Source organism: Acromyrmex echinatior, chromosome 13 (genome assembly GCF_024713525.1).
Source record: "Acromyrmex echinatior isolate Ae372 chromosome 13, ASM2471352v2, whole genome shotgun sequence".
Classification (NCBI taxonomy): Eukaryota; Metazoa; Arthropoda; class Insecta; order Hymenoptera; family Formicidae; genus Acromyrmex; species Acromyrmex echinatior.
The window spans coordinates 11,163,500-11,184,383 of record NC_141864.1 but is presented as its reverse complement, the minus strand read 5'-3'; the positions used below and the strand labels follow the sequence as shown (position 1 = coordinate 11,184,383).

At 29.2% G+C, this 20,884-nt stretch overlaps 1 protein-coding gene across 3 annotated transcripts; it reads left to right on the top strand.

Annotated features, from left to right (window-relative positions):
• Positions 1–6,273: 6,273 nt before the first annotated feature.
• LOC105143052 (uncharacterized) lies at positions 6,274–13,692 on the top strand. Of its 3 annotated transcripts, XR_015547079.1 has the most exons (5): positions 6,274–7,794; positions 7,901–8,214; positions 8,705–9,150; positions 9,694–10,071; positions 10,422–13,692. XR_015547079.1 is itself a non-coding variant. In XM_087412295.1 (4 exons), exons 2-4 carry the CDS (start codon positions 8,019–8,021, stop codon positions 9,856–9,858), a joined length of 807 nt encoding a protein of 268 aa, XP_087268421.1. In that variant the 5' UTR covers positions 6,274–7,356; positions 7,901–8,018; the 3' UTR covers positions 9,859–13,692. The 3 variants fall into 3 exon arrangements, 2 of the variants coding, with proteins under 2 accessions (XP_087268421.1, XP_087268420.1); XM_087412295.1 differs by having other exon boundaries at positions 6,274–7,356; positions 9,694–13,692; XM_087412294.1 differs by having other exon boundaries at positions 9,694–13,692.
• The last annotated feature ends 7,192 nt before the right edge of the window (positions 13,693–20,884 follow it).

The following is a 20,884-nucleotide window of genomic DNA, read 5'->3' as shown; positions in this document are numbered from 1 at the left end:
TTTATTAGTTTAGTAGACGTATTTATATATTTAGAACTCAATGGGTGCTTTGAAGACACAAGTTGACACAAGTCGTTCTAACTTTGCCACTTTCTGAATGTCAACAGGAATAGAATGTCACTTGTGTAGACTTGTGTCATCAAATGGAAAGCACCCATGAATACTCGATTTTTTTAAAAATTGATTTCAGTGTTATCGTCAAAGTTTATCAACAGAGATGATAACTGCAGAGAAAAAAATTGTAATTTTGTTGTAGTATATGGGATATTATAGCTTTACAAGTATGCATATTTATTTATGGAACATTTATATAATAAAATTGAATTTAATAATGCATGAGCCAAATATTTATGTTAATAATAGCAAATTTATATCAATTGTCGATAACGTCAGCGTTCTTTAATTATCTCTGGGCCCTTTTTATACCGCCGAAAATTTGTCCAGGATTGACGGTTTTTAATAGTATCTCGTCAGTGATAATTATAACACCGTTATTATAATACCTGTTGTGTAGCTTTTTTATCATATAACTAATTCGTTAAAACGATAACGAAGCGTTAAAAATTAGAGATTAACGACTGCTAATTCTTTCGCAAGGGTGAGAACATCGCCATCTATTATTTGTAAAAATCACGTATCAGAAAATAACGAATTACTGAGCAGGGTTGTGATTTGCACAGAATTGTGCATCTTCGCATAAATTATAATATTCTACGTTTAGGGAAAAGTGGATTGTGCGCACCTAAGGAAAATTTATTGTTCTGAAATGATTTTCCAAGTTTTAAAGCGATATAAGAGAGTATGGAAATAGAAATTAATTAAAGAATGGAAATAGAAACTATAAACATTCTTCTACTATTACATATCCTCATACTCTGGTGAAAATTTTTCTCATAATTTTTATATGAATTGGAATTTTTCAGAAATACTCAGAAATATTTGGAAAGTTTACAGCTTCTCTCAGAATTTTTCATATAACTAAATTCTGAAATATTCTGAAATTTCTCATCCCATAATTTTTAAAAAATATTTGTAAACTTTTTAGATTTTATAACATTTCATCAGAAATTACGCTTACAAAAAATTTTAGAAATCTTACGAGATTTCATAATTAACATATACATATGAAAAATTCTGAGAAGAAATGTAGATTTTTTGAGAAGTGTTCCAATTCATATAAAAATGTGAGAAAGTTATAAAATTATATAGAAATTCTGAAAAATTATATAGAAATTCTGAAAAGTTACATAAAAAATTCTGAGAAAAATTTTGACTAGGATATTGAACAGATTTTCATTCAATAAGGTTGTATTTGGCAAAAAGGAAAAAATGGAAAAGCGAAAAAATTTCTCATAATTGTGCGCATGGATTGGATAATTGTGCGCAAAGCAAAAGTCAGAAGAAATGAATGAATTATGGAATGAATGTATCATGGAATGTTGACAAAGAAATCAGAAAATATATTTATTATATAAATTAATATATAATATATTATGTATATAATATTAATATAAAATATTAATATATACTATACGTATATGTGTATGTACATATAACACATGTTCTGTAAGTCAAAGAATTGGTACTTCGTATACAATCTGGATCTGTGAGACTCGAACAAATATTTATTATTTTATCTTATATCTGAGATTTTCTTCTATGGAAAAAAATTTACTAAATTATATTGCTAAATAAAATTGTTTTCAATGAAAGTAACTCAAAATTTCTCGGATTTTAGAGACTCATATTTTAATACAGAGAACAGAGAATTTCATCCTAGTAGAAACTGTATTCCACAATACATAATTTCTGATAGGTTGAAATTTTTATTCTCTATTCCCTATTCCCAATTCCTTTTGCGTAGTTCCTTATTCTCTATTCCTATTCTCTGCTTTTATTCTTTGATTGTGCGCAGCCTCTAAAGCCAATAGCATATGGTGCTTATTTTCTTGCTGAATTCCTAACTGAATTAGAATCTTATGTGTTAGCTGCAGTACTGCCAGCATCTATAATTTTAAAAAAGCCGTTTTTTTTCGAATGGTAGAAAAAAACTACAATTTTTTTTTTCGGAAAAAAGCAAATATAGCAGATCTTACAAACACACATACATTTTTTCAATGAATTTTTCTATCGTTGGGAAAAGAACCCAGAAAATCTGCGAAAAATTAGAAAAAAAACTGTTCCTAAAATTTTAAAACTGTATCAGCATCACAGCCAATATTGAGCTAATTTAGCATCTTTTTGTCCTTATGGCTCCCGCAGACAAATACTCGCGATACTATTGAATGTAGTGGTGTGGAGGGGGGACGTTCCCCCATTTAATCTAGCAGGGCGTTGCCAAATTCCAGCTTGCACATGGTGGGAACAAGTAGGGGATTTAGGGGAATATTGGCATCTATCTTTTATTATTTTCGCTCTGTCCCGTTCTACTGAGACGGGAGATGGAAGCGTTTCGACTCATGAGCAGTGTTGGACAGGTCTGCCCTAATAGAATAAAAGTTTGATTAATGTGTAGTTATAATTCCGTTTAAAAAAAAAAAGAACAAAAAACTCCGCACTAATCCTGTATGAAATTAGGTCCCGGTGAGATCAAATGGTTTTCTCATATATTATAGCTTATGACTTGCTAAACAAAACATAAATTTTAATGTAAAAATATGAACAGTAAAAATATTTCCATGTTCGATTCATCTACAATCGCTGACAATCTCACCACACATAAAATATTTAATAACTTCTAAACGGCTCACCTAAAATGGATAAAATTTGTTAAGTGTTTTGAGATATTAAAATTTAGAGTTTTGAGATCAATGACGCTAATTTAAAAGTCCAATGATCGTTGTAACTTATCGCATGAATTAGGCCGAACGACATACCGTTTCATCATTTTTTATATCAATAATGTTTCTCGTAGGAATATCAGGTGAATAACGGTAATGAGAAATCCGCTAATGAAAATAATGATACGCATTCAGTTATAATTATATTCCGGCTTATCGAATTTATACGTATATTATTAATTTTGAACCAGCGCATCAATATTCGTCAATAAATTGGCCGCTCTAGGTGTGCAATTATATTCATCCAATAATCGTTTACCTTTATCGTTTAAAACTTGAACGTTTGTGTATGCACGTCATTTGTTGCAGAATGCTTCTAATATAGGTTTTATTGCCATGATGACATGAGATAGGACTCGGTGTGCAATGCACTTTTCAATAAATTTTTAGCCTGATTTCCCGTTCCTTACCTCACCCACACAGTATGAATCAGCAGTGTGTATATCAATCTGTTCTGTCGTCGATTCCATCGGTGTCTTTTCAAGGACAATTAATTATAAGATCGCCAGCGGCTAAATTGCGTAAACTGTTTGCGACATCTCTTTTATATATCTTAAATGAGTATGCAACGCTGATTCAGAGATTGCACACATATCGATGCGTTTGTCTGCGTGCCTAAATACGTATCGCGATGGCTCAAATTGCCTGCGGGCGAGCAGACACCCCATCAGCATCCATCGCTGCTACATCGCGGCCGAGAGCACCAGTTATTACCCCCTCAGTTTCTCATCCATATATAAAGGTAAATTTATTTTGAACTACACTGAATCCATATCATTGTTATCTGAGCTGGCACTGATAAAATGTCTATCATCGTTCAATAAAATCCGGATCTGCGAATATGAAAATTAATCAAGCGCAAATATTATAATGTTTTTATTTACACAGCTGCAGATGAGCGAAGAGCGCTCTTCAAAATCGTTATATGTAAATCGACATAAAAATGTTTAGTAGAAATGTTGAAATGCGAGTTAAATCGTGAATACGTTGTATTGCACTGTTTACTGAAAATGTAAAGTGCACGTTATACATTTTATCATACATTCTATTTAAAATATCTCGGTTTTATATTCAGATATATTCACAACGGTCATATCAAAGAAAAATCTTCGTTCTCTTGTAAATACTGAGTCGCAAGATATGCAAGGTATACCTGCCACAGAACTGGAAGAACGTCATGTGTGCGAGAAAAAAAATGGAAAAAAATTTCTCGTGGCGTGCCATATGGTGGATAATTCTGTAAATTGATGGAGAATTTCACGAAGCAACTGACACCCGGGATACGGGTTCCTACACAATCAAATGCCGCTCTATGTAACGTCGCTCTCATATAGGACAAGCATTAGTTTTAAGGGCAAATTAATTAAGACACTAATTAAGAATTTAATACCTCTCTAACACATGAAGACGTTGATTCTTCACGGCGACGCTTGCGTTAACGCGTGTCTCTTGCGAAATCAATTAATCCAAATAGAACAAGTCGTTATAATATTAAAAATTATGTCAAAATGACTCCAAAATTTAATTTACCATTTATTTTAACATGACTTTAACGCCATTTTGACTTGTTATGACTTGTTCTGTTTGGGAATGTACAATTGAGTTTGAGTTCAATTACCCGTGTGATATTAAACGATGAATCGTTGAGAGAGAGAGAGCAATTAATTTTATTGCCATTTTACTGTGTGGTTATACTTTTTTGTCTACAAGCATTCGTGCAACACTGTTGTGTAATTACTTATCGCGTTATCTGCAATCACTGTGCAATATTTTGCATTGCTCTTTAGCCTAATTTTATTCATTTACATATATCTGGTGGCATTATAACAACAGCAGCAATTAACGCTGGCGCTTTCTGTATAAGTTTTTTATTATAACTTGTAATATTGCTGTATGATAAACTAAATTGACATTAAATTATTATTAAATGACGTAAAGGAAGAAATCTTAGAATTGAAAGTAAAACTAAAGAAAATGAAAATTGATCAAGAAATAAGCAAAGAAGATCATTCATTTGCTATAACAACACAATGCAAAAGACAATGTTTTTCATAAATATAATAAATATAAGTTTGAATATCGTAGCGTCAGTCGTATCACCCTATGCAATACGGCGTGACGTCGCGCTTCGCTTTCCCTTTCTACACGCACAGACGCACTCGTATGTTGGGTCACGCGGAGATCGATAACAAGCTCTTGGAAAGGATAAAATAGTTTTTATCAAAAGAATTCACAATATTTTATTCAATTTAAGAATATAGTATTTCATACTATTTCTCTACAGTGTTATGTCTGCGAGAGATTTCTATCGCAAGTATACATTGAAAAGATAATCGCTGAACGTTCAGCGATAATCTTTGACGACAGTATGGACAGTGTGGATCGATCATGTTTGGAATTGAATGTTATAAAATATGTTTTTTACTTACAGTCGACATTCAAAATCGATAAGCCATCCTAGAAATTAGAATAATCGATTAAATGTCGATCTTACAAGTCGACTTTAAGTTGACTAAAAAAAGTTGACTATTATATATATAGCTGTGAAACTGTTACGCGTACTGTGTGGGAATTGTGTGAAATAAACATGTTATATAATTGTTACAATATATAAATATATAAACATATACAGTTCTTTGTTTCAGTTTTGATTTATTTTATGTATATGTTATGGACAATATAATTAATTCAGGATTTATATATATTGGCTGACCATTATGGATAATGCACGCTTTATTAAGGCATTTATAAAATTGTAAAATATGATTAGATTTTTCGGTTAAAGTATTTTTGCGTTGTCTTTAAGTATACTTAATTACAGAGTTGAGAAGTAACGCATTACTTGTAACGTCATTACTTCGATCGTTACTTACAGTTTTTATTAGATGATTTGGCTTAGATATTTCGATATTGCTAGCGCTGAAAGATGTTTCGCTTTAATAAGTCTGTTCGCATTGTATGAAATCCCGAAATATTTTTGCACTTAAAATGAGATATATAGATATATATTTGGCCTTGAAAAGAGAGAAAGCGAAGATGCCGAGTGCCAAAAGTGCAAGTAATGCGAATAGACCTAATGTCTTTAGAAGTACTTCTATGTAGTTATCCAACGGCATGTTCGAATTCTCACCCAGGTGCTCCTTGGATGTCGATCATCCTTGTTTAACGTTCAATAAACCACAAGGATGGAATAATACTTGGGTGATACTCGGATGAAAATCTGAACCCAGCAAAAGTTGTGTTGTTATAACAAATGAGCGAAATATTAAAATTTTTTTTTAATGCTTATGAATTATGATATATCTTTTCCAAGTATGCAAATATATATTTATAATTTAATATTGTATAGTAAAAGGTTATAATATGCAATAAATGCTATAAAATTATTTTATCATTTTATTTTCTCATTTTTATTTCTTAAAAAATTTATTTTTTTAAATTGATATTTTATATTTTATATCTTTTATATTTTATATCTGCATTCCGATAGTCCACTATCAGTATTGAAAAATTGTAATTTACATTAACATATATATAATACTATGGATTTTCAGTACCGAAGTGAATCTTAAATACATTCCAGTAATATTACATTTATCGTATGACCAAACATTTCAAGTCTATTGATTGATTACAAGAAAGAGAAGTCGTCGGATTTGTTTATCCTGTGGCCAATCAATAAACTTAAAATTCTTATCGTATGACAAATGTATAATATCAGCTTAAAGGCCACCGCATAAACATTGTCGTAACGCCTTATATCATCTTATGTTATCCATAAAACATAACGTAAGTAACGCATAGAAAAAAACATAGTGTAAGAAATAGTAAAGAGCTTGTGCTATGTTTTTCTTTATATGTTGCTTATACATTATGTCTAGAGAGGACTATATGTGAAGTAACGCAAGGCTCTGATATAAAATGGCATAAGTCGTTGCGACACTACGGCAATATTCGTATTATGGCCCTAAGACCTCAGCATAGACTTTTGAAGCATAACGCATAACGCCTGCATAAAAGAATCAATCAGAAAGTTCCTCTTTTTCCTATGAAATAGAAAGAAAGGAAAGATGCTGATTAATTCTCTTATGCACTATATGCGTTATACAAAAGTCTGTACTGCGGCTTTTAATAATAACACCAGTGTTTAAAAAAACAATGTTAAATTTAAATTTAAAAATTAAAATTGTTGAGTTTAGCTCTCTCACGTGCAATGTTGATAAAATTAGACTCATTCGACGTGTTTTTGCACAAAACGATCGAATCAGGCAGAAAACAATTGCTGTTCTGCCTTATAAAACGAGATATTAATCATTTAATTTGACGACTATTTAGGTTAGGAAACCTGTTATACTGGTGAAAAGCAGTGACACGAGCATAATGTGTTGTTTGATAGAATTTGGCATGAAGTTCATTCAAATATTCCAAGATATGATACAAAAGTATTGGTTGAATTTGTTTAAAAAAAGGAGTTAATTTTAATGAATAATTATATAATGTTTTAAAAGTGATTACGGTAAATTAAATCTTGCAACATCAATAAATTTCTCAAAATAAAATATATTTTCTGCTTTATCTCATTAAAAGCAAATTTTATATAATTGAAATTATAGCAAAGAATATTTTATTCAAAATGTATATCTACACATATTTTCTGCTTTGATTAATTAAAAATAAAAATTTTCTTATCTTAAGTTGTAAAGAATGTGATCACAGCACATGCTCAGTATGACAGGTTTCTTAACCTGAATAATCGTCAAATTTAAAAATTATAATCTCGTTTCGCGGAACAGGGCGGCAATTATTTTTATCAGATTCCGTCGTTTTGTGTAAAAATACATCGAATGATCTAATTTTATTAATATCAAACGTGAGAGGACTAAACTCAACAATTTCAACAGTAACGAAAAAATAACGATTAATCGTTACTTTTTAAATTAAATAACTAGTAACGGTAATGCGTTACTTTTTAAAATAATTTTTAAAATAAATAATTAGTAATGGTAACGAGTTATTTTTAACAAAAAGCAGCTGTAACGGTAAGGCGTTATTTTTTTCAGGTAACGTTCTCAGCTCTGCTTAATTTTACAAGTGTTTATTCGTAATACATAAACACATATGTATATACGTATATACATACATATATTATACATCTATTTGTACGTTTATTAAATCAAAATGGCTATATTAAAAATGCTGAAGCGTACCTTGTGCAGAAATATTGCAACAAGCGGATCGAGATTCGTGGGCATCATAGGACCCTTAACAATTCCACCACTACAGATTGCAATTTTATATTATTTCTGGCAGGATTATTCGAGAGTCGTGGATAAGCGGTACTGTTCCTGCTCATGTTGGGACACTGTCTTTAAAGGTAACACATACACACACACACACACACACATACACACTAAAATATTCTAGAAATATACTTTTATGCCTGTTTCCACCAAAGTATATTAATTTTAATCTCAATTCAATTTACTCTCTATTTTAATCTCTTTTTTAATCTTGAGGACTAATTAAAACTAATTAGAACTTTTTATAATTTTTTTAATTCTTAGAAAAAGATGAAAAGTAAGTTGAATCAAGATTAAAATTTTCTCCCACACAACATATTTTATCCAAGATACATCTTTGGATAAAAGGACATTCAGAGAACATAAGAATATCCTCTAGACATTTTTAAAATATTCTTTGAAGATCTGTGTTGTGTGGGCTAGTTCTAATTCTTAGAACTAGAAAAAGATAAAGAATAAATTGAATCAAGATAATTAAAATTAATTTATATTAGTCGAAACGGGTACGAAACTACTAAATAGCAAATCGCAGATCCAACTATAGAAACCAAAATTTTTTTACAGGCTCATACGAATCCGGCATCGCTCCTTACAAACACATGTACTTTAATGCTACTTCAAATATGTTGAAAATATGGATACTCATCGTCATTGGAGTAATCATGTTTTACGAAACAATGAAACATTTGGCGAAACTGGCCATCAAACAGAGACTAAGACAGTCTATGATGCTTCTCTTTTCAACTGCTCTGTTCTCCAATTACTACTCATGGTGGGTCTATATTAATTACTGGAACGATGACTTCTACTCTCAGTGGTATCACCAGTTGTTTTTTACAATTACTGAATTAATATCTACGGCTTGGGTTGTCTCCCTTGCGGATAAGAAAAATCCAATCACACACAGAAAGGCTTTCGGCATTGCTGCGATAGCCTTTTTACATATCGTGGCTGGTGGGTGGGATCAGTTCTTTGAAAATGTCGTTAGAGGAGAGGGTCACGCACACCAGGTAAGAATTCACAAATAATAATGAAATAAATTGATTGCTCACATTACATTGGATTAATGTACATTAAAATTGCTTTGTATAAAGTTTCTAAAAACAGTAGTATAATATAACTTTTACAATAAAATTATGTATATATATATATATATATATATATATATATATATATATATTTATACATGAATATAATACTAGAATTACAACATAGTTCTAGAGTAACAGAGTACATATATATATATATATATATATATATATATATATATATATATATATACTCTATTACTCTAGAACTATGTTGTAACTCTAGTATTATATTCATGTATAAATTTTACGTACTTATTGAGCATTAAGCTATGTTCTTTCAGTAATTACAACTTCAATCTGTTACACTAAAAGCAAGGACAAGTTATTGAAACTTCTATTACTTATATACATTAATTAAGAGTGGCCTATTTTCTTGTACATAAAATTTACGTATCAGTAATGATATTATATCATTGAACTTAGATTGACAATATTATTGATAGTTGAAAATATTCATTACAGGTCATACGCGATTTGGGCTTTATGATACCGGATATTCTCCAAGTCATCGTTCCATTATGGCTGATTAAACGGGAAAGTATTTACAATATTCATCTTCCTAACTCATTAGCGTATATGTCAAGTATCGTGATGATCGGATTGTGCATTTGGTCATTTCTGTTGTAACGATATCATTAAGGATAACATAATACTGCGCAATGGACGGCAAAGTGATTGAAAAATCAACAATATTATCGTGTCTCTGGAGCTCTACTACTTTTGGTCCTCTTAGTATGAGTACAGCTGACCTAAGAAAAATCAATACGGGTTGATAGACCGAGTTTCGCTCGAGCTGCCATTATGTTTCCGCTGAGGCTCTGTATTTTCCCGCACAATAAGGTTATGATGAAATCACACGATGCTCAATTTCTTGAATGATGCATGCATACTTATCATTTAAGAAATTGAGCACCATGCACGGAAAGAAAAGATTGGCTGAATATGGTATAGCATTTTTAATTGGTTGCAGCAGCCTATTTTTGGTTGCATTATGAGTTGCATTAGCTTATCCTATACTAACATTGCAGATAGGCTAAAGCAATCAAAAATTGGCTGCTGCAACAAAAAATTGACTGTTGCAGACAATTAAAAAAGCTAGGCCATATTTTACTATCTAATTTAATTATTGCAGCAGCCAATCTTTTTTTTCAATGTGTGATTCTATTTTTACCGTTATGTCTTTCCTATAGAAGCAGTAATTTTTTACGTGAGCGCGAGTGCAAGTGAACGATTTTCACGAAACGTGTGTGAGTTATTGAAATGATCACAAGGATAAATATTAAAATAAAGGGAGTCATCGTCGTTGCTTCGGGGCATACGATTTTCCATATAAAATACCCCATCTCCCAGGTTTTAGCCGTAGTTCGTTATTCGTTGCAAAATTATTAATAGTTAAAGCTAGTAATTATTTCCCTGCTTTACATGAAGAGTCAGATGACTTTAAATGAACAGAGAGATATGAAATGGATGAATTCAAGGAATATAATTTTCCACGAGAACGACTTTCACCTCCTCTCCCTCTCTAACAAGATGCGTACGACTATGCGTGCTTTTCATGAAAAGTCGTATGTTATTTTATCAGAGGGAAAGGTGAGATGAAAGTTGCTAAAAAAAAGTTTGATTTCCAATAAAAAAGTTGACATTCCAATAAAAATCCTGTTACATTCCAATAAAAATTTAGTTGTATTCCAATAAGAATCTTGTTACATTCCAATATACGAGACTTTGTCAACGGCCTCTTATTCAATGGAAAAAATTTCAAAGAACATACTGTGACACTTCGAAGAGAAAGAAATGACGTTTTGTAAAACACATATCAGCTAATAACAATATAGAATTGTTCATACTTTCTAATTAATTCAATTATTGAGATATTTACCTTAGAATAAATTTATTATGACTGTAACATATATTTGAAAAAGGGAGATAGAATTTTCGTCACATAAAAAAAACAAAATATTACGATATGTAGAGTAAATCGATCGTAAAACGATCAAACATAAATTTTCAATTCCCATAATATTTTGTTATCGAACGCAACGAAGAATAAATATATATAATAATTATAAATAGTCTGACGATTTCAGAGGAGATATTTCGGTATGATTAGTAACGTGAATAAAATAAAGCGGCCTAATTTTTCTGATAATTGTTTAATTGTTTTTGACATTCTGATTACATCTTCCACACACACACACGCATACAGGGAAATGTAAAAAATCAATTTTTTTAACATTACAATAATTGAGAAAGTAATCATTTTAAAGGTGTCACAAATTGAAAATTAATAATTAATATTCCTTTTCCGCTCGTGTAATTTACAAATAATTAAATATAGTAACAAATAAAAACGAATTATATTCAGATGTACACAATGTGATAATATTTATTTTATTCAATTATATATGTATAAATTTCACGGAAAATGTACATGCATATATTTTATACATTTCATACCTTCATAATTATTCCGTTCAATCTATCAATATTTGTGGACTCTGCATTTACAACTATTTTATATAACTTTGAAATTATGCTTTAACAATACTTTTGACTAGAATTTTCTCTTTGTTTCTAAATGCTTTGACTGCCCTTTCTCACCGTTAACCGAAGAATTGGATTTATGACATTATTACATTATTTTACAATTTGACTTAATATAATATGGTTGTTCTCGATGCGTTTATTTGTAAGTGAAGGTGAGAAGATCCTCATGATATGATATATTGAATATTTAATCGTTAATTTATTAGTATACGGGATTTATGTATTAGTATACGGGATTATAATTTATATTCATGATTGAGGAGGATTAATTATAAGTCAAGTCGAAACGTTCCGTGAAATTTATGTGATTGAATATAATAAATATTACTACATTGTACATCTGAATATAGCTCGTTTTAATTGGTTTCTATATTTTATTGTTTGTAATTATTTATGTAATTATTTATTGCCTATATATTTATTTAATTATTATTATACAGAATGATTTTAACATATTTCGTCACCTATCATGAGCAGGTAGAGTGAATCGAACTGAGTCGAAAAGTCATCTTGCAGTTTAGGCAATAGATAACGAGATATTAATTACTAAAAATTGTCAAATATTGATGTTGAATAATTTTTTATTCAAATGCTATCAACTTTATAGAAAAACTGCAAGAGATAAAAATCATTTATTTTCTTCTCATAGAACTCTAAAAATTTTTTCAGAAATTTTTTATCAACTTTTTAATACTGCATTTTCTTATTTTTACCAACATGAGAAGATACGGTATTAAAAAATTCTGAAAAAATTCTCAGAACTTTATGAGAAGAAAATAAATGATTTTTGTCTCTTGCAACTTTTCTATAAAGTTGATAGTATTTAAAAAATTATTCAAGATCAATATTTGGCAATTTTTAATAATTAATATCTTGTTAACTATTAAAAATTGCAAAATGAGAACTTTTCGACTCAGTTCGATTCGCTTTACCTGCTCATGATGAGTGACGAAATATGTTAAAATCACCTTGCATGTTTATTTACATTTTTAAATTATTATTTATTTTTAAGTAATTATAGATTTATTTACATTTAAGTATTATTTACTTTTAAGTAATTATTATTATATATTTATTTATATTTTTAAATTATTATTCATTTTTAATATATTAATAAGAATTTTTTACATTTCCCTCCAGACGGAAGAGACCACCATCTTCTCACGTGAGCAACAATGTGTACGTTATTTAAAATAAATATGACTAAAATAAAAATATCATATTTTTTAATTAACATATTTTTTAAATTAAAAATGCACATATTGGCCAAGAGCGGATACTTTCATATTTATAAATTTTATATATTTACGTACTCTTTCGTAAAAGTGTGTATCATAATATTAATATCTCATTTTACTATTTAATATTAATATTTAAAAATATAGGAAAGTGTATAGAGAGAGAGAGAGAGAGAGAGAGAGAGAGAGAGAGAGAGAGAGAGAGAGAGAGAGAGAGAGAGAGAGAGAGAGAGAAAGAGAGAAAAAGAGATTTTGATAATAACGTCGCATCGACAAGTCGAGATTGTTGAGAATACGCGAAAATACAAAAGCGTTCACCGTGGGTTATGTAACGCATTTGTAATTGTTAGTTAATCGATATGGCTTATAAAAGTAAATAAAGTACGCTGGTGGACGTCTTACGCGCGAATTCTGATGTTTTTCCCTTTTTTTTCTTAGTATATTTTTCTTATGTAAGTAGTTAATTAATTATCAGTATAAGGTATTGATGAGATACATCCTCACATAATTATTACAATTATTCGTATATATTTTAAAACTAACAACTGTAAGAGAAATAATGATTTGACATGTATGGTATGCATTCGACTTGTCTTAATCGATGAAATTATTATCGTTAAATATAAATGAAAGTTTTCCTTTAAAAAAATCCGAATAAAACATATTTTTGTAATAATGTTGTGTTTGTCAAATACCTTTGATGTCAATATTTTGTTTAAAATGTTTTTTTCTATCATTCGCATTTAAAATAAACAAAATGTCAAAAGTGAGATTATTAACAGAGACAATAAAGTTGATATCAATATAATTTTATAATGTACAAATAAAAACTTTTATATGTTGTGCAATTTTTAAATAATTTTTATTTGTATATATTCCGTGGATCAGATCTATATAATTATGGATACCTAAGTATTTCAACAGGTTAAATAAAAATATTAATAAATTTATTAAAAATTTATTATTAGAAAAATTTTACATTATTCTGTTATGATTTTGATATAAAAATTTATAAAGGGATTTATTGATATGATGTTTATTGATACAGTAACAGTGAAAATTTTGCCTCATTGCTGTCACGTTGACTTGCGTTGACCTACATCCACGCATGATAAATCAATAAAGTTAGCGCTTCCTGTCTGCAAGAAGCATGAGGACATTCTAGATAATACATAACTTTTAATAAACTGTATTAATTATATATTTCTCCTATTAATCCAGAATAATATAAATTTCGTCAAAATGCGAGATAGTTTACGAGATATTAATTTTTTATGATTTTATATGCGTGTTATACCGCGTTTATAATCTCGACTTGGAAGAAATTAGCGTGGTCGAGTAAGATAAGGTATGAGATCAGAAAGATCAAGTCGGAATTCTTTTTTTTTTCATAGTATTTTTTTCTGAAATAAATAATCAAGTTAGTATTAAGCCAAATATAATTTCGGATTCTTTTCATATGTATAGTTTTCAAGCAATAAACTGTAGAGAAAAACCGATTCGCTTTTCAATATCCGATAAAAAATTTGTCGTGTATAAATATGTTTAGATGTGTATAAAGATACATAAACATATAAATATTTATAAATATAATTATATATGAAATATGTCCACATATAATCATACATTCCTCTTTCTTTTGTAAAATTATTTTTTAGTATAATAGAAATAATAATAATACTAAAAACATAAAAAATCATTAAAAAGAGAAAAAAAGAAAATAGCTAAACAATGAATTATTGACTGAAAAAGAAAATCTTAATGAAACATGAAATTCTTCTTCCTAGTCGTAAATTCGCTTTCGAGCATCGTGATCTTATGACCTATTGTCCACAGTAGATTTCCATCTGTCCTCAGCCAGCCTGATTGATTGTACCAAGTTCTCACTAGTTAGGTTCGTTATCAGGTCTATATATCTAGTAGGGAATCTCCTTCGAGATCTTCATCTATTTATCATATCCACTATTGTAAGTCTCTTCAAGTTGTTTCTTCTGATCACATGTTCAAAGAACTTTGCTATTCTCTCCGTCACGATTGTGCTTAGCCTTTTCTTTGTTTTAAGTTGTTCTAATATTGACCGATTCGTTCTTCTTTCGATTCAAGATATTCTCAACCATTCTGCACCAGTAGTTCATCTCAAAGACATCGATCCTCTTTTTATCCAGTTGTTTTAAAATCCAGCACTTTGCCCCATACAGGAAGACTGACATGATCAGACTTTTTACTAATCTCATTTTGGTAATTTGATGATTTACTCTACCATAATTTGATGATTTTTCCAAATCTTCGAAAATCTGGTCATGACGCCTCCGGTAATCGCTTCTCTTCTTTTGATTTCCTCACTGGATCCGTCCTCATTGGATATTAATGAGCCGAAGTATATGAAGATGCTTACTACCTTAATGTTATCAATCTTTTCTACTTCTCTATTTAAGAAGATCTGTAGAAGCACGAGAAAAAATGACTAATATTGTAGAGAAGTGTAATGAAAAACTGACAAATATTACAGAGAAATATAATTTATCTTAAGAGAAAATATACTATTGTATTATGTATTATTATCCCCGTTATACATAATATTTATACAAAGATGCTGTAATAATTTTATTAAAACAGATATGATTATCTATTTGGATATCATTATATTCTCTATATGATATAGTAAAGAACAACTGTGATCTGTTAAACTTGTCAAAATTTATTTATTAGATATAATTAATAAGACTGATGTTCCAATTATATACGATATACTAATGCAAGTAATACTTGCAATTTTTTTAATAACACGTTACTTTAATAGTTAAAATGACATTTTATGCATGATGTCACAAAAGCCGGCGCTCATGCCTCTCAAATACACATCGAGCGGCTGAGACATTTTTCGGTTGCTTGGCGTTAGATGTTTACTTAAATGAAGCTACGAGAACATGTTCTTTTTTATTATCGCTTGCTCTTGTTCGCGCTAAAGGCGACACACACGGTGTGACACAAAAACATAGTGTGATCCATGTACTCCATAACTATAGCTATTGACATCTATCACTTTTCCATCACGAGTTACTAAGTGCGAGACTTCTTCAGCCAATCGGATTTTGGGGGAGTTTCTAAAGCGGGGCCAGGCGGAATTAGGCGGAACCAGGCGGAACCAGGCGGAACCAGGCGGAACCAGGCGGAGTCAAGTACCATACTTTTGCAAGTACGTCCTATAGTAAAATCACCCATACACTACCGCTATTTATTTTCAGTTTGGGAACTATGTAGCCTACACTATTTTCTGACACTGTCGATAAAATCGTATCGCCGAAAGTAGATGTGATTCTTGTAACTTACTTGTAAGTTACTTGTAACTTTATTATTTATTTTTGTAAGTTACTTGTAATCTTATTTTCATTGATAATAAATATTTTTATGTACACTGCAGCATTAATTCGCTGGGTCATAGTAGCGGCCCGACTTATCGACATTTATTTTTTTACTCAAATACTACTCAACTTTACAGAAACACTACAAGAGACAAAAATAATTTATTTTCTTCTCATAGACTCTAAAAATTTTTTCAGAATTTTTTATCAACTTTTTAGTACTGCATTTTTTTATTTTCGATAAGTTAGGTCACTACTATGACCTAGCATATTAATGTACTACACTGTACTTGCTTAAAGGTGAAGTATTAATAAATGTACTGACAATATTACTAATCGTGTGTGGTTAATATTGATAGATTGATGTAGGATACTGACGGTGATCTAGATTTTGATTCTCAAGCATTCAGTATTATTAAGATCCATGTCACAGTATGTCACAGTGCAATAGATATTGTACGTAAAATTAAAGTGAAATATATTGTCCATAATACTGATCGTGTAGGTTGTAAAAATACTAAAAAGATTGATGCATGCTATTAATATTACTGATTCAGTATTATTGACCGTGTAAGATTAAAACTTTATATGCAAAATATGCAACAAAACTATTTTCTTATTGTTTGTAAAACTAAATGATATACTGTGAAATATTTTCGCGTGCATATGTACACAAAACATACTATAATTAATTTTATTTTCTGTTTCTAAGGCCCAGTTGTACAACTCATGGTTAATTCTTAACAGAGGTAACAACTTATTCATTATCTTTTTCCAATTTTGAAACTGGAAAGAGATGAGAAACAAGTTGAACCTCGGTTAAGTGTTAACAGTGAGTTGTGAAACTGGGCCTAAATATATAAAACATACATACATTGAGACACTTATAATACTAAGTTCAGATAGATTACTTTTGTCACTCATAATACTAGATGCACGAATATCACCTTCCACACTATTGACATTTCCATGACACATACTTGTGATTTCTTTAAGAAAGTGCTAGATATGACGTAGGATGTTCTAGAACTAATAAAAAGATTAGATAAATAACGTGATGATGATAATAAGTACGAATATTTGGTAATACATAAAATGTATAATATTTGCTAACATGAAAAAAAATAACATCATGAAAAAGACTTTGATTTGATTCACTGCCACAGGTAAAGTATTCAAAGCTTTCCTATATATTATATTGTGTATTTAACTCTTTCATTATTTATATTGGGTCATAAAAAGTATCCGCGGTTTTTTGTCACTAGATGGTGTTGATGGTCAACACCATCTAGTGACAAAAAACCGCGGATTCTTTTTAGATGATCCAATATATCTTAATATTATTAAATAAATATTAACATAAAAAAACATTTAGCAAAAATAATTATTTCTACAATTATAAGTGAGATATAGAGAAAATTATCTTAAATTTTCCTGCTAAATCTCGATATAAAAGAGGTTATGTCTACGCTCAGTACCAATGGCTAGCTAGCTTTGCATTTATAGTGTTGTCAGATGCTTTCGTCGATTTTCCCCTAGAATAAAAGTGTTACCAGGAGATAGAGTCCTTAAAAGTAGAGATTAGCTAAAGTTGGCCATGTTATGAAACCGGAAATCACGTGATCTTGGAAATGCGCGCCAACATATTAACGTCAATTTCGATGAGATTTCATTATGAAAATTTGAATAGCTCTATTTTTTTATTATTTTTTAATAAAATTTTAATGGTAAGTAGAGAAAAGTATGAGCTTTGCAAAGAACAAACCCGACTTCTCTATCTTTATCCGTTTTTCAAAATTTCACAAAATTAAGCTTTGTTTTGATATATATCTCCCTTAATTACTCTTATTCTAATACAATTATGGCTAATCAATTAACAATTAACAATTAAATAATTGTAATCAGTTCACAATTATTTTTCGTAATAATAATTCATCATTTAATTGTTTTCAGCAATTAACAATTACAAAATGTAATTACTAATTGAATTAAGAATAACATTGTAATTGTAATTTATTGTTAATTAAATTACAATTTTGCACAACTCTGATTATAATTTGATCACTGATCATTAATATTTATGATGTTTTAAAAGTCAAATTTTAGTTTTGTAGTTTTTTGCAATTTCAGTCTTTCCCTCTTCAATAAATTACATTTATTTGATATATTTGAAGAACTTCTATCTACATAATGGTATCAAGAAATTTAGCATACCAAAATAATCAGTTCCCCTACAGCATAAAGTTGTACAGCAAAAGTTACAGCAACATTGCTGCAAATTCTGTGCTCTTTGGGTTATGTTACATAAATATCTATAATGTTATTTCAATAAAAACAAAATAATATTCCATAATCGGATATTTTCCTATATAATCTATTATATACTTATACATATTAACTTAAACAAATACATTATTTTATATAATATAAATGTACGTCTGATAAATTTAATAGTTAAAACCTATCGGAATTTATCTGCACAATTAACAAGAATTACAAGACAAGTCACAGAAATTAAAATAAGACAAGATTATTACTTCGCACTATATAGAGTATACTACATATGTCGCTCTTCAAATAAAAAAAAATGTACGAATTCATAGAGAAGAAAAAGTTCAAATCACTTTCTTTTAAAATGCTGAAATCTTTCAAGATTTTTAATACTGAGTTAAAAATTGATAGAACTTTTCGCGAAGATCTTGTATGTAAATAATATAATATATATGATGTATCTGAAATAATGCCCACTAATCATACAGTGCTATTTTTAATAAAAAACTAAGTCGTTAACGAGATATTAATTTCTAAAGATTGCCGAATAAACGGATAAAATCTATATATAAGATAATTTTAAGATATTTTTCAGTGTTTTTGTGAAATATTTTGAATGTATTTCTTATATCTTAAAGTTGTCTTATACGTCACGCGATTTTAGACATTTTGCTCATTAACTAAAAAAAATATTGCAAAAATTATAAAATGTAGAGGATTTTTCGACTTAGATTTTTATTAGGAATAGCACTATATGATTAGTGGACATTATCTTAGATACACCTTGTATACCAGATGTATATGTATGTATATAAGTATAACTAGTAAAATAAAGTGCCAAAAAAATATTAAAAAATTTAAAAATAAATTTGTCTTTAATGAAATGGAAAAATAATGTTAATTTTTTAAACTTAAATGATTTTTATGGTTAACTTTACAAAATTAATTTATCTTTAATTAATTTTTTATTTTTATAAATTTTACTATACAATATAACCTAATGTGATGAATAAAAAATTATTATATATGTAATACTAAAGTATAAAATATATAGAATGAGGTAAATAAAAAAGAATAATATAAGTAAAAAATAATAACTACGCATGTATAAGATTAAACAATTAAACAATGATGAATGAGGTATTATTAATTGTAATATTAGCTAAATAATGTGATAATGTGCAAGTGGTAGATTTATTTTTTATCGTTTTAGATAAACATATTATGTGAAATTCAGTAGATTTCCTAAACCAGTGAAAAAAGTCGTAACAGCTATTTTGAAAAAAATATATGTTTTGTGACGTGGTTCAATGCCTAGTTCAAACTGGACGCGTCAAACAGCGGAGTAGCGACCAATCAGCGAGGTGATATTTACAGTGGCGTAAAAAATACCGCTGGTTGGTTGCTGTTTTGCTGCTTGATGCTTGCTGCTTCCAACATAAGTTGAAAAGAACTAAGCATAAATTATACAACCTAAAGCCCAAAGATTGAAAAAAAAAACAATTAAAGATATGACTTTTAGCGAATGCATGAAAAGTATTGTAGATTTATATTTGCATACAACTTTCGCACGCGTATGTATATGTGTTTGCAAAAAATGATTTATTTTATTAAAAAATGGTTATGTAAAGAACTGCTTGAACATTCTGTTTTTGAATATTTCTACCAGAAGTGTAGTGTGAAACATCTTTTACAAAAAATAAGTCTCAGTTTATAAAATTATTATTATTATAGTCACCTACGATCTTAATTCTTGTACGTACTTTATATTAATATTACAAGTCTTTCTTTTTTCAATAATTCTATTATATTTTAAATGCCATTGTTAATAAATATAAAATTTATATCGAATCTTCTGAAGTGAAACATAAGAAATTTTTTCAGGCGCTAGAGAGCGTTTTAAATAATACGAAAGATTGGGATGAAAAATGACAGGAACGAAAAATCAGAAAAAATTAAAGAAATAAACTTAATTATCAAATGTTAAATCATTTTCAAAATATTAAATGATTAAGTAATTAATGTTAAATAATTTTAATATTAATTTATGTTGAATAATTTTAAATTATTCTTTTTTAAATGTATCTCCTTGTATAATATAAATTGCATTACATTCCTAATGGCTTTTATCAGGATTCCTTATTAGGACCTGACATTAAAGATAATCTGGGGCCTTAATCACATCTTGATTCAATTTCTGCTCGTGTAGGGGCTACAGCGCAAGCCTCGAATCGA

Coding starts and splice junctions, on each gene's coding strand:
- LOC105143052 (XM_087412295.1), top strand. CDS start 8,019: ATGGCTATATTAAAAATGCTGAAGCGTACCTTGTGCAGAAATATTGCA. Junction 8,215..8,704: donor TTGGGACACTGTCTTTAAAG/GTAACACATACA, acceptor ATTTTTTTACAG/GCTCATACGAATCCGGCATC. Junction 9,151..9,693: donor GAGAGGGTCACGCACACCAG/GTAAGAATTCAC, acceptor TATTCATTACAG/GTCATACGCGATTTGGGCTT.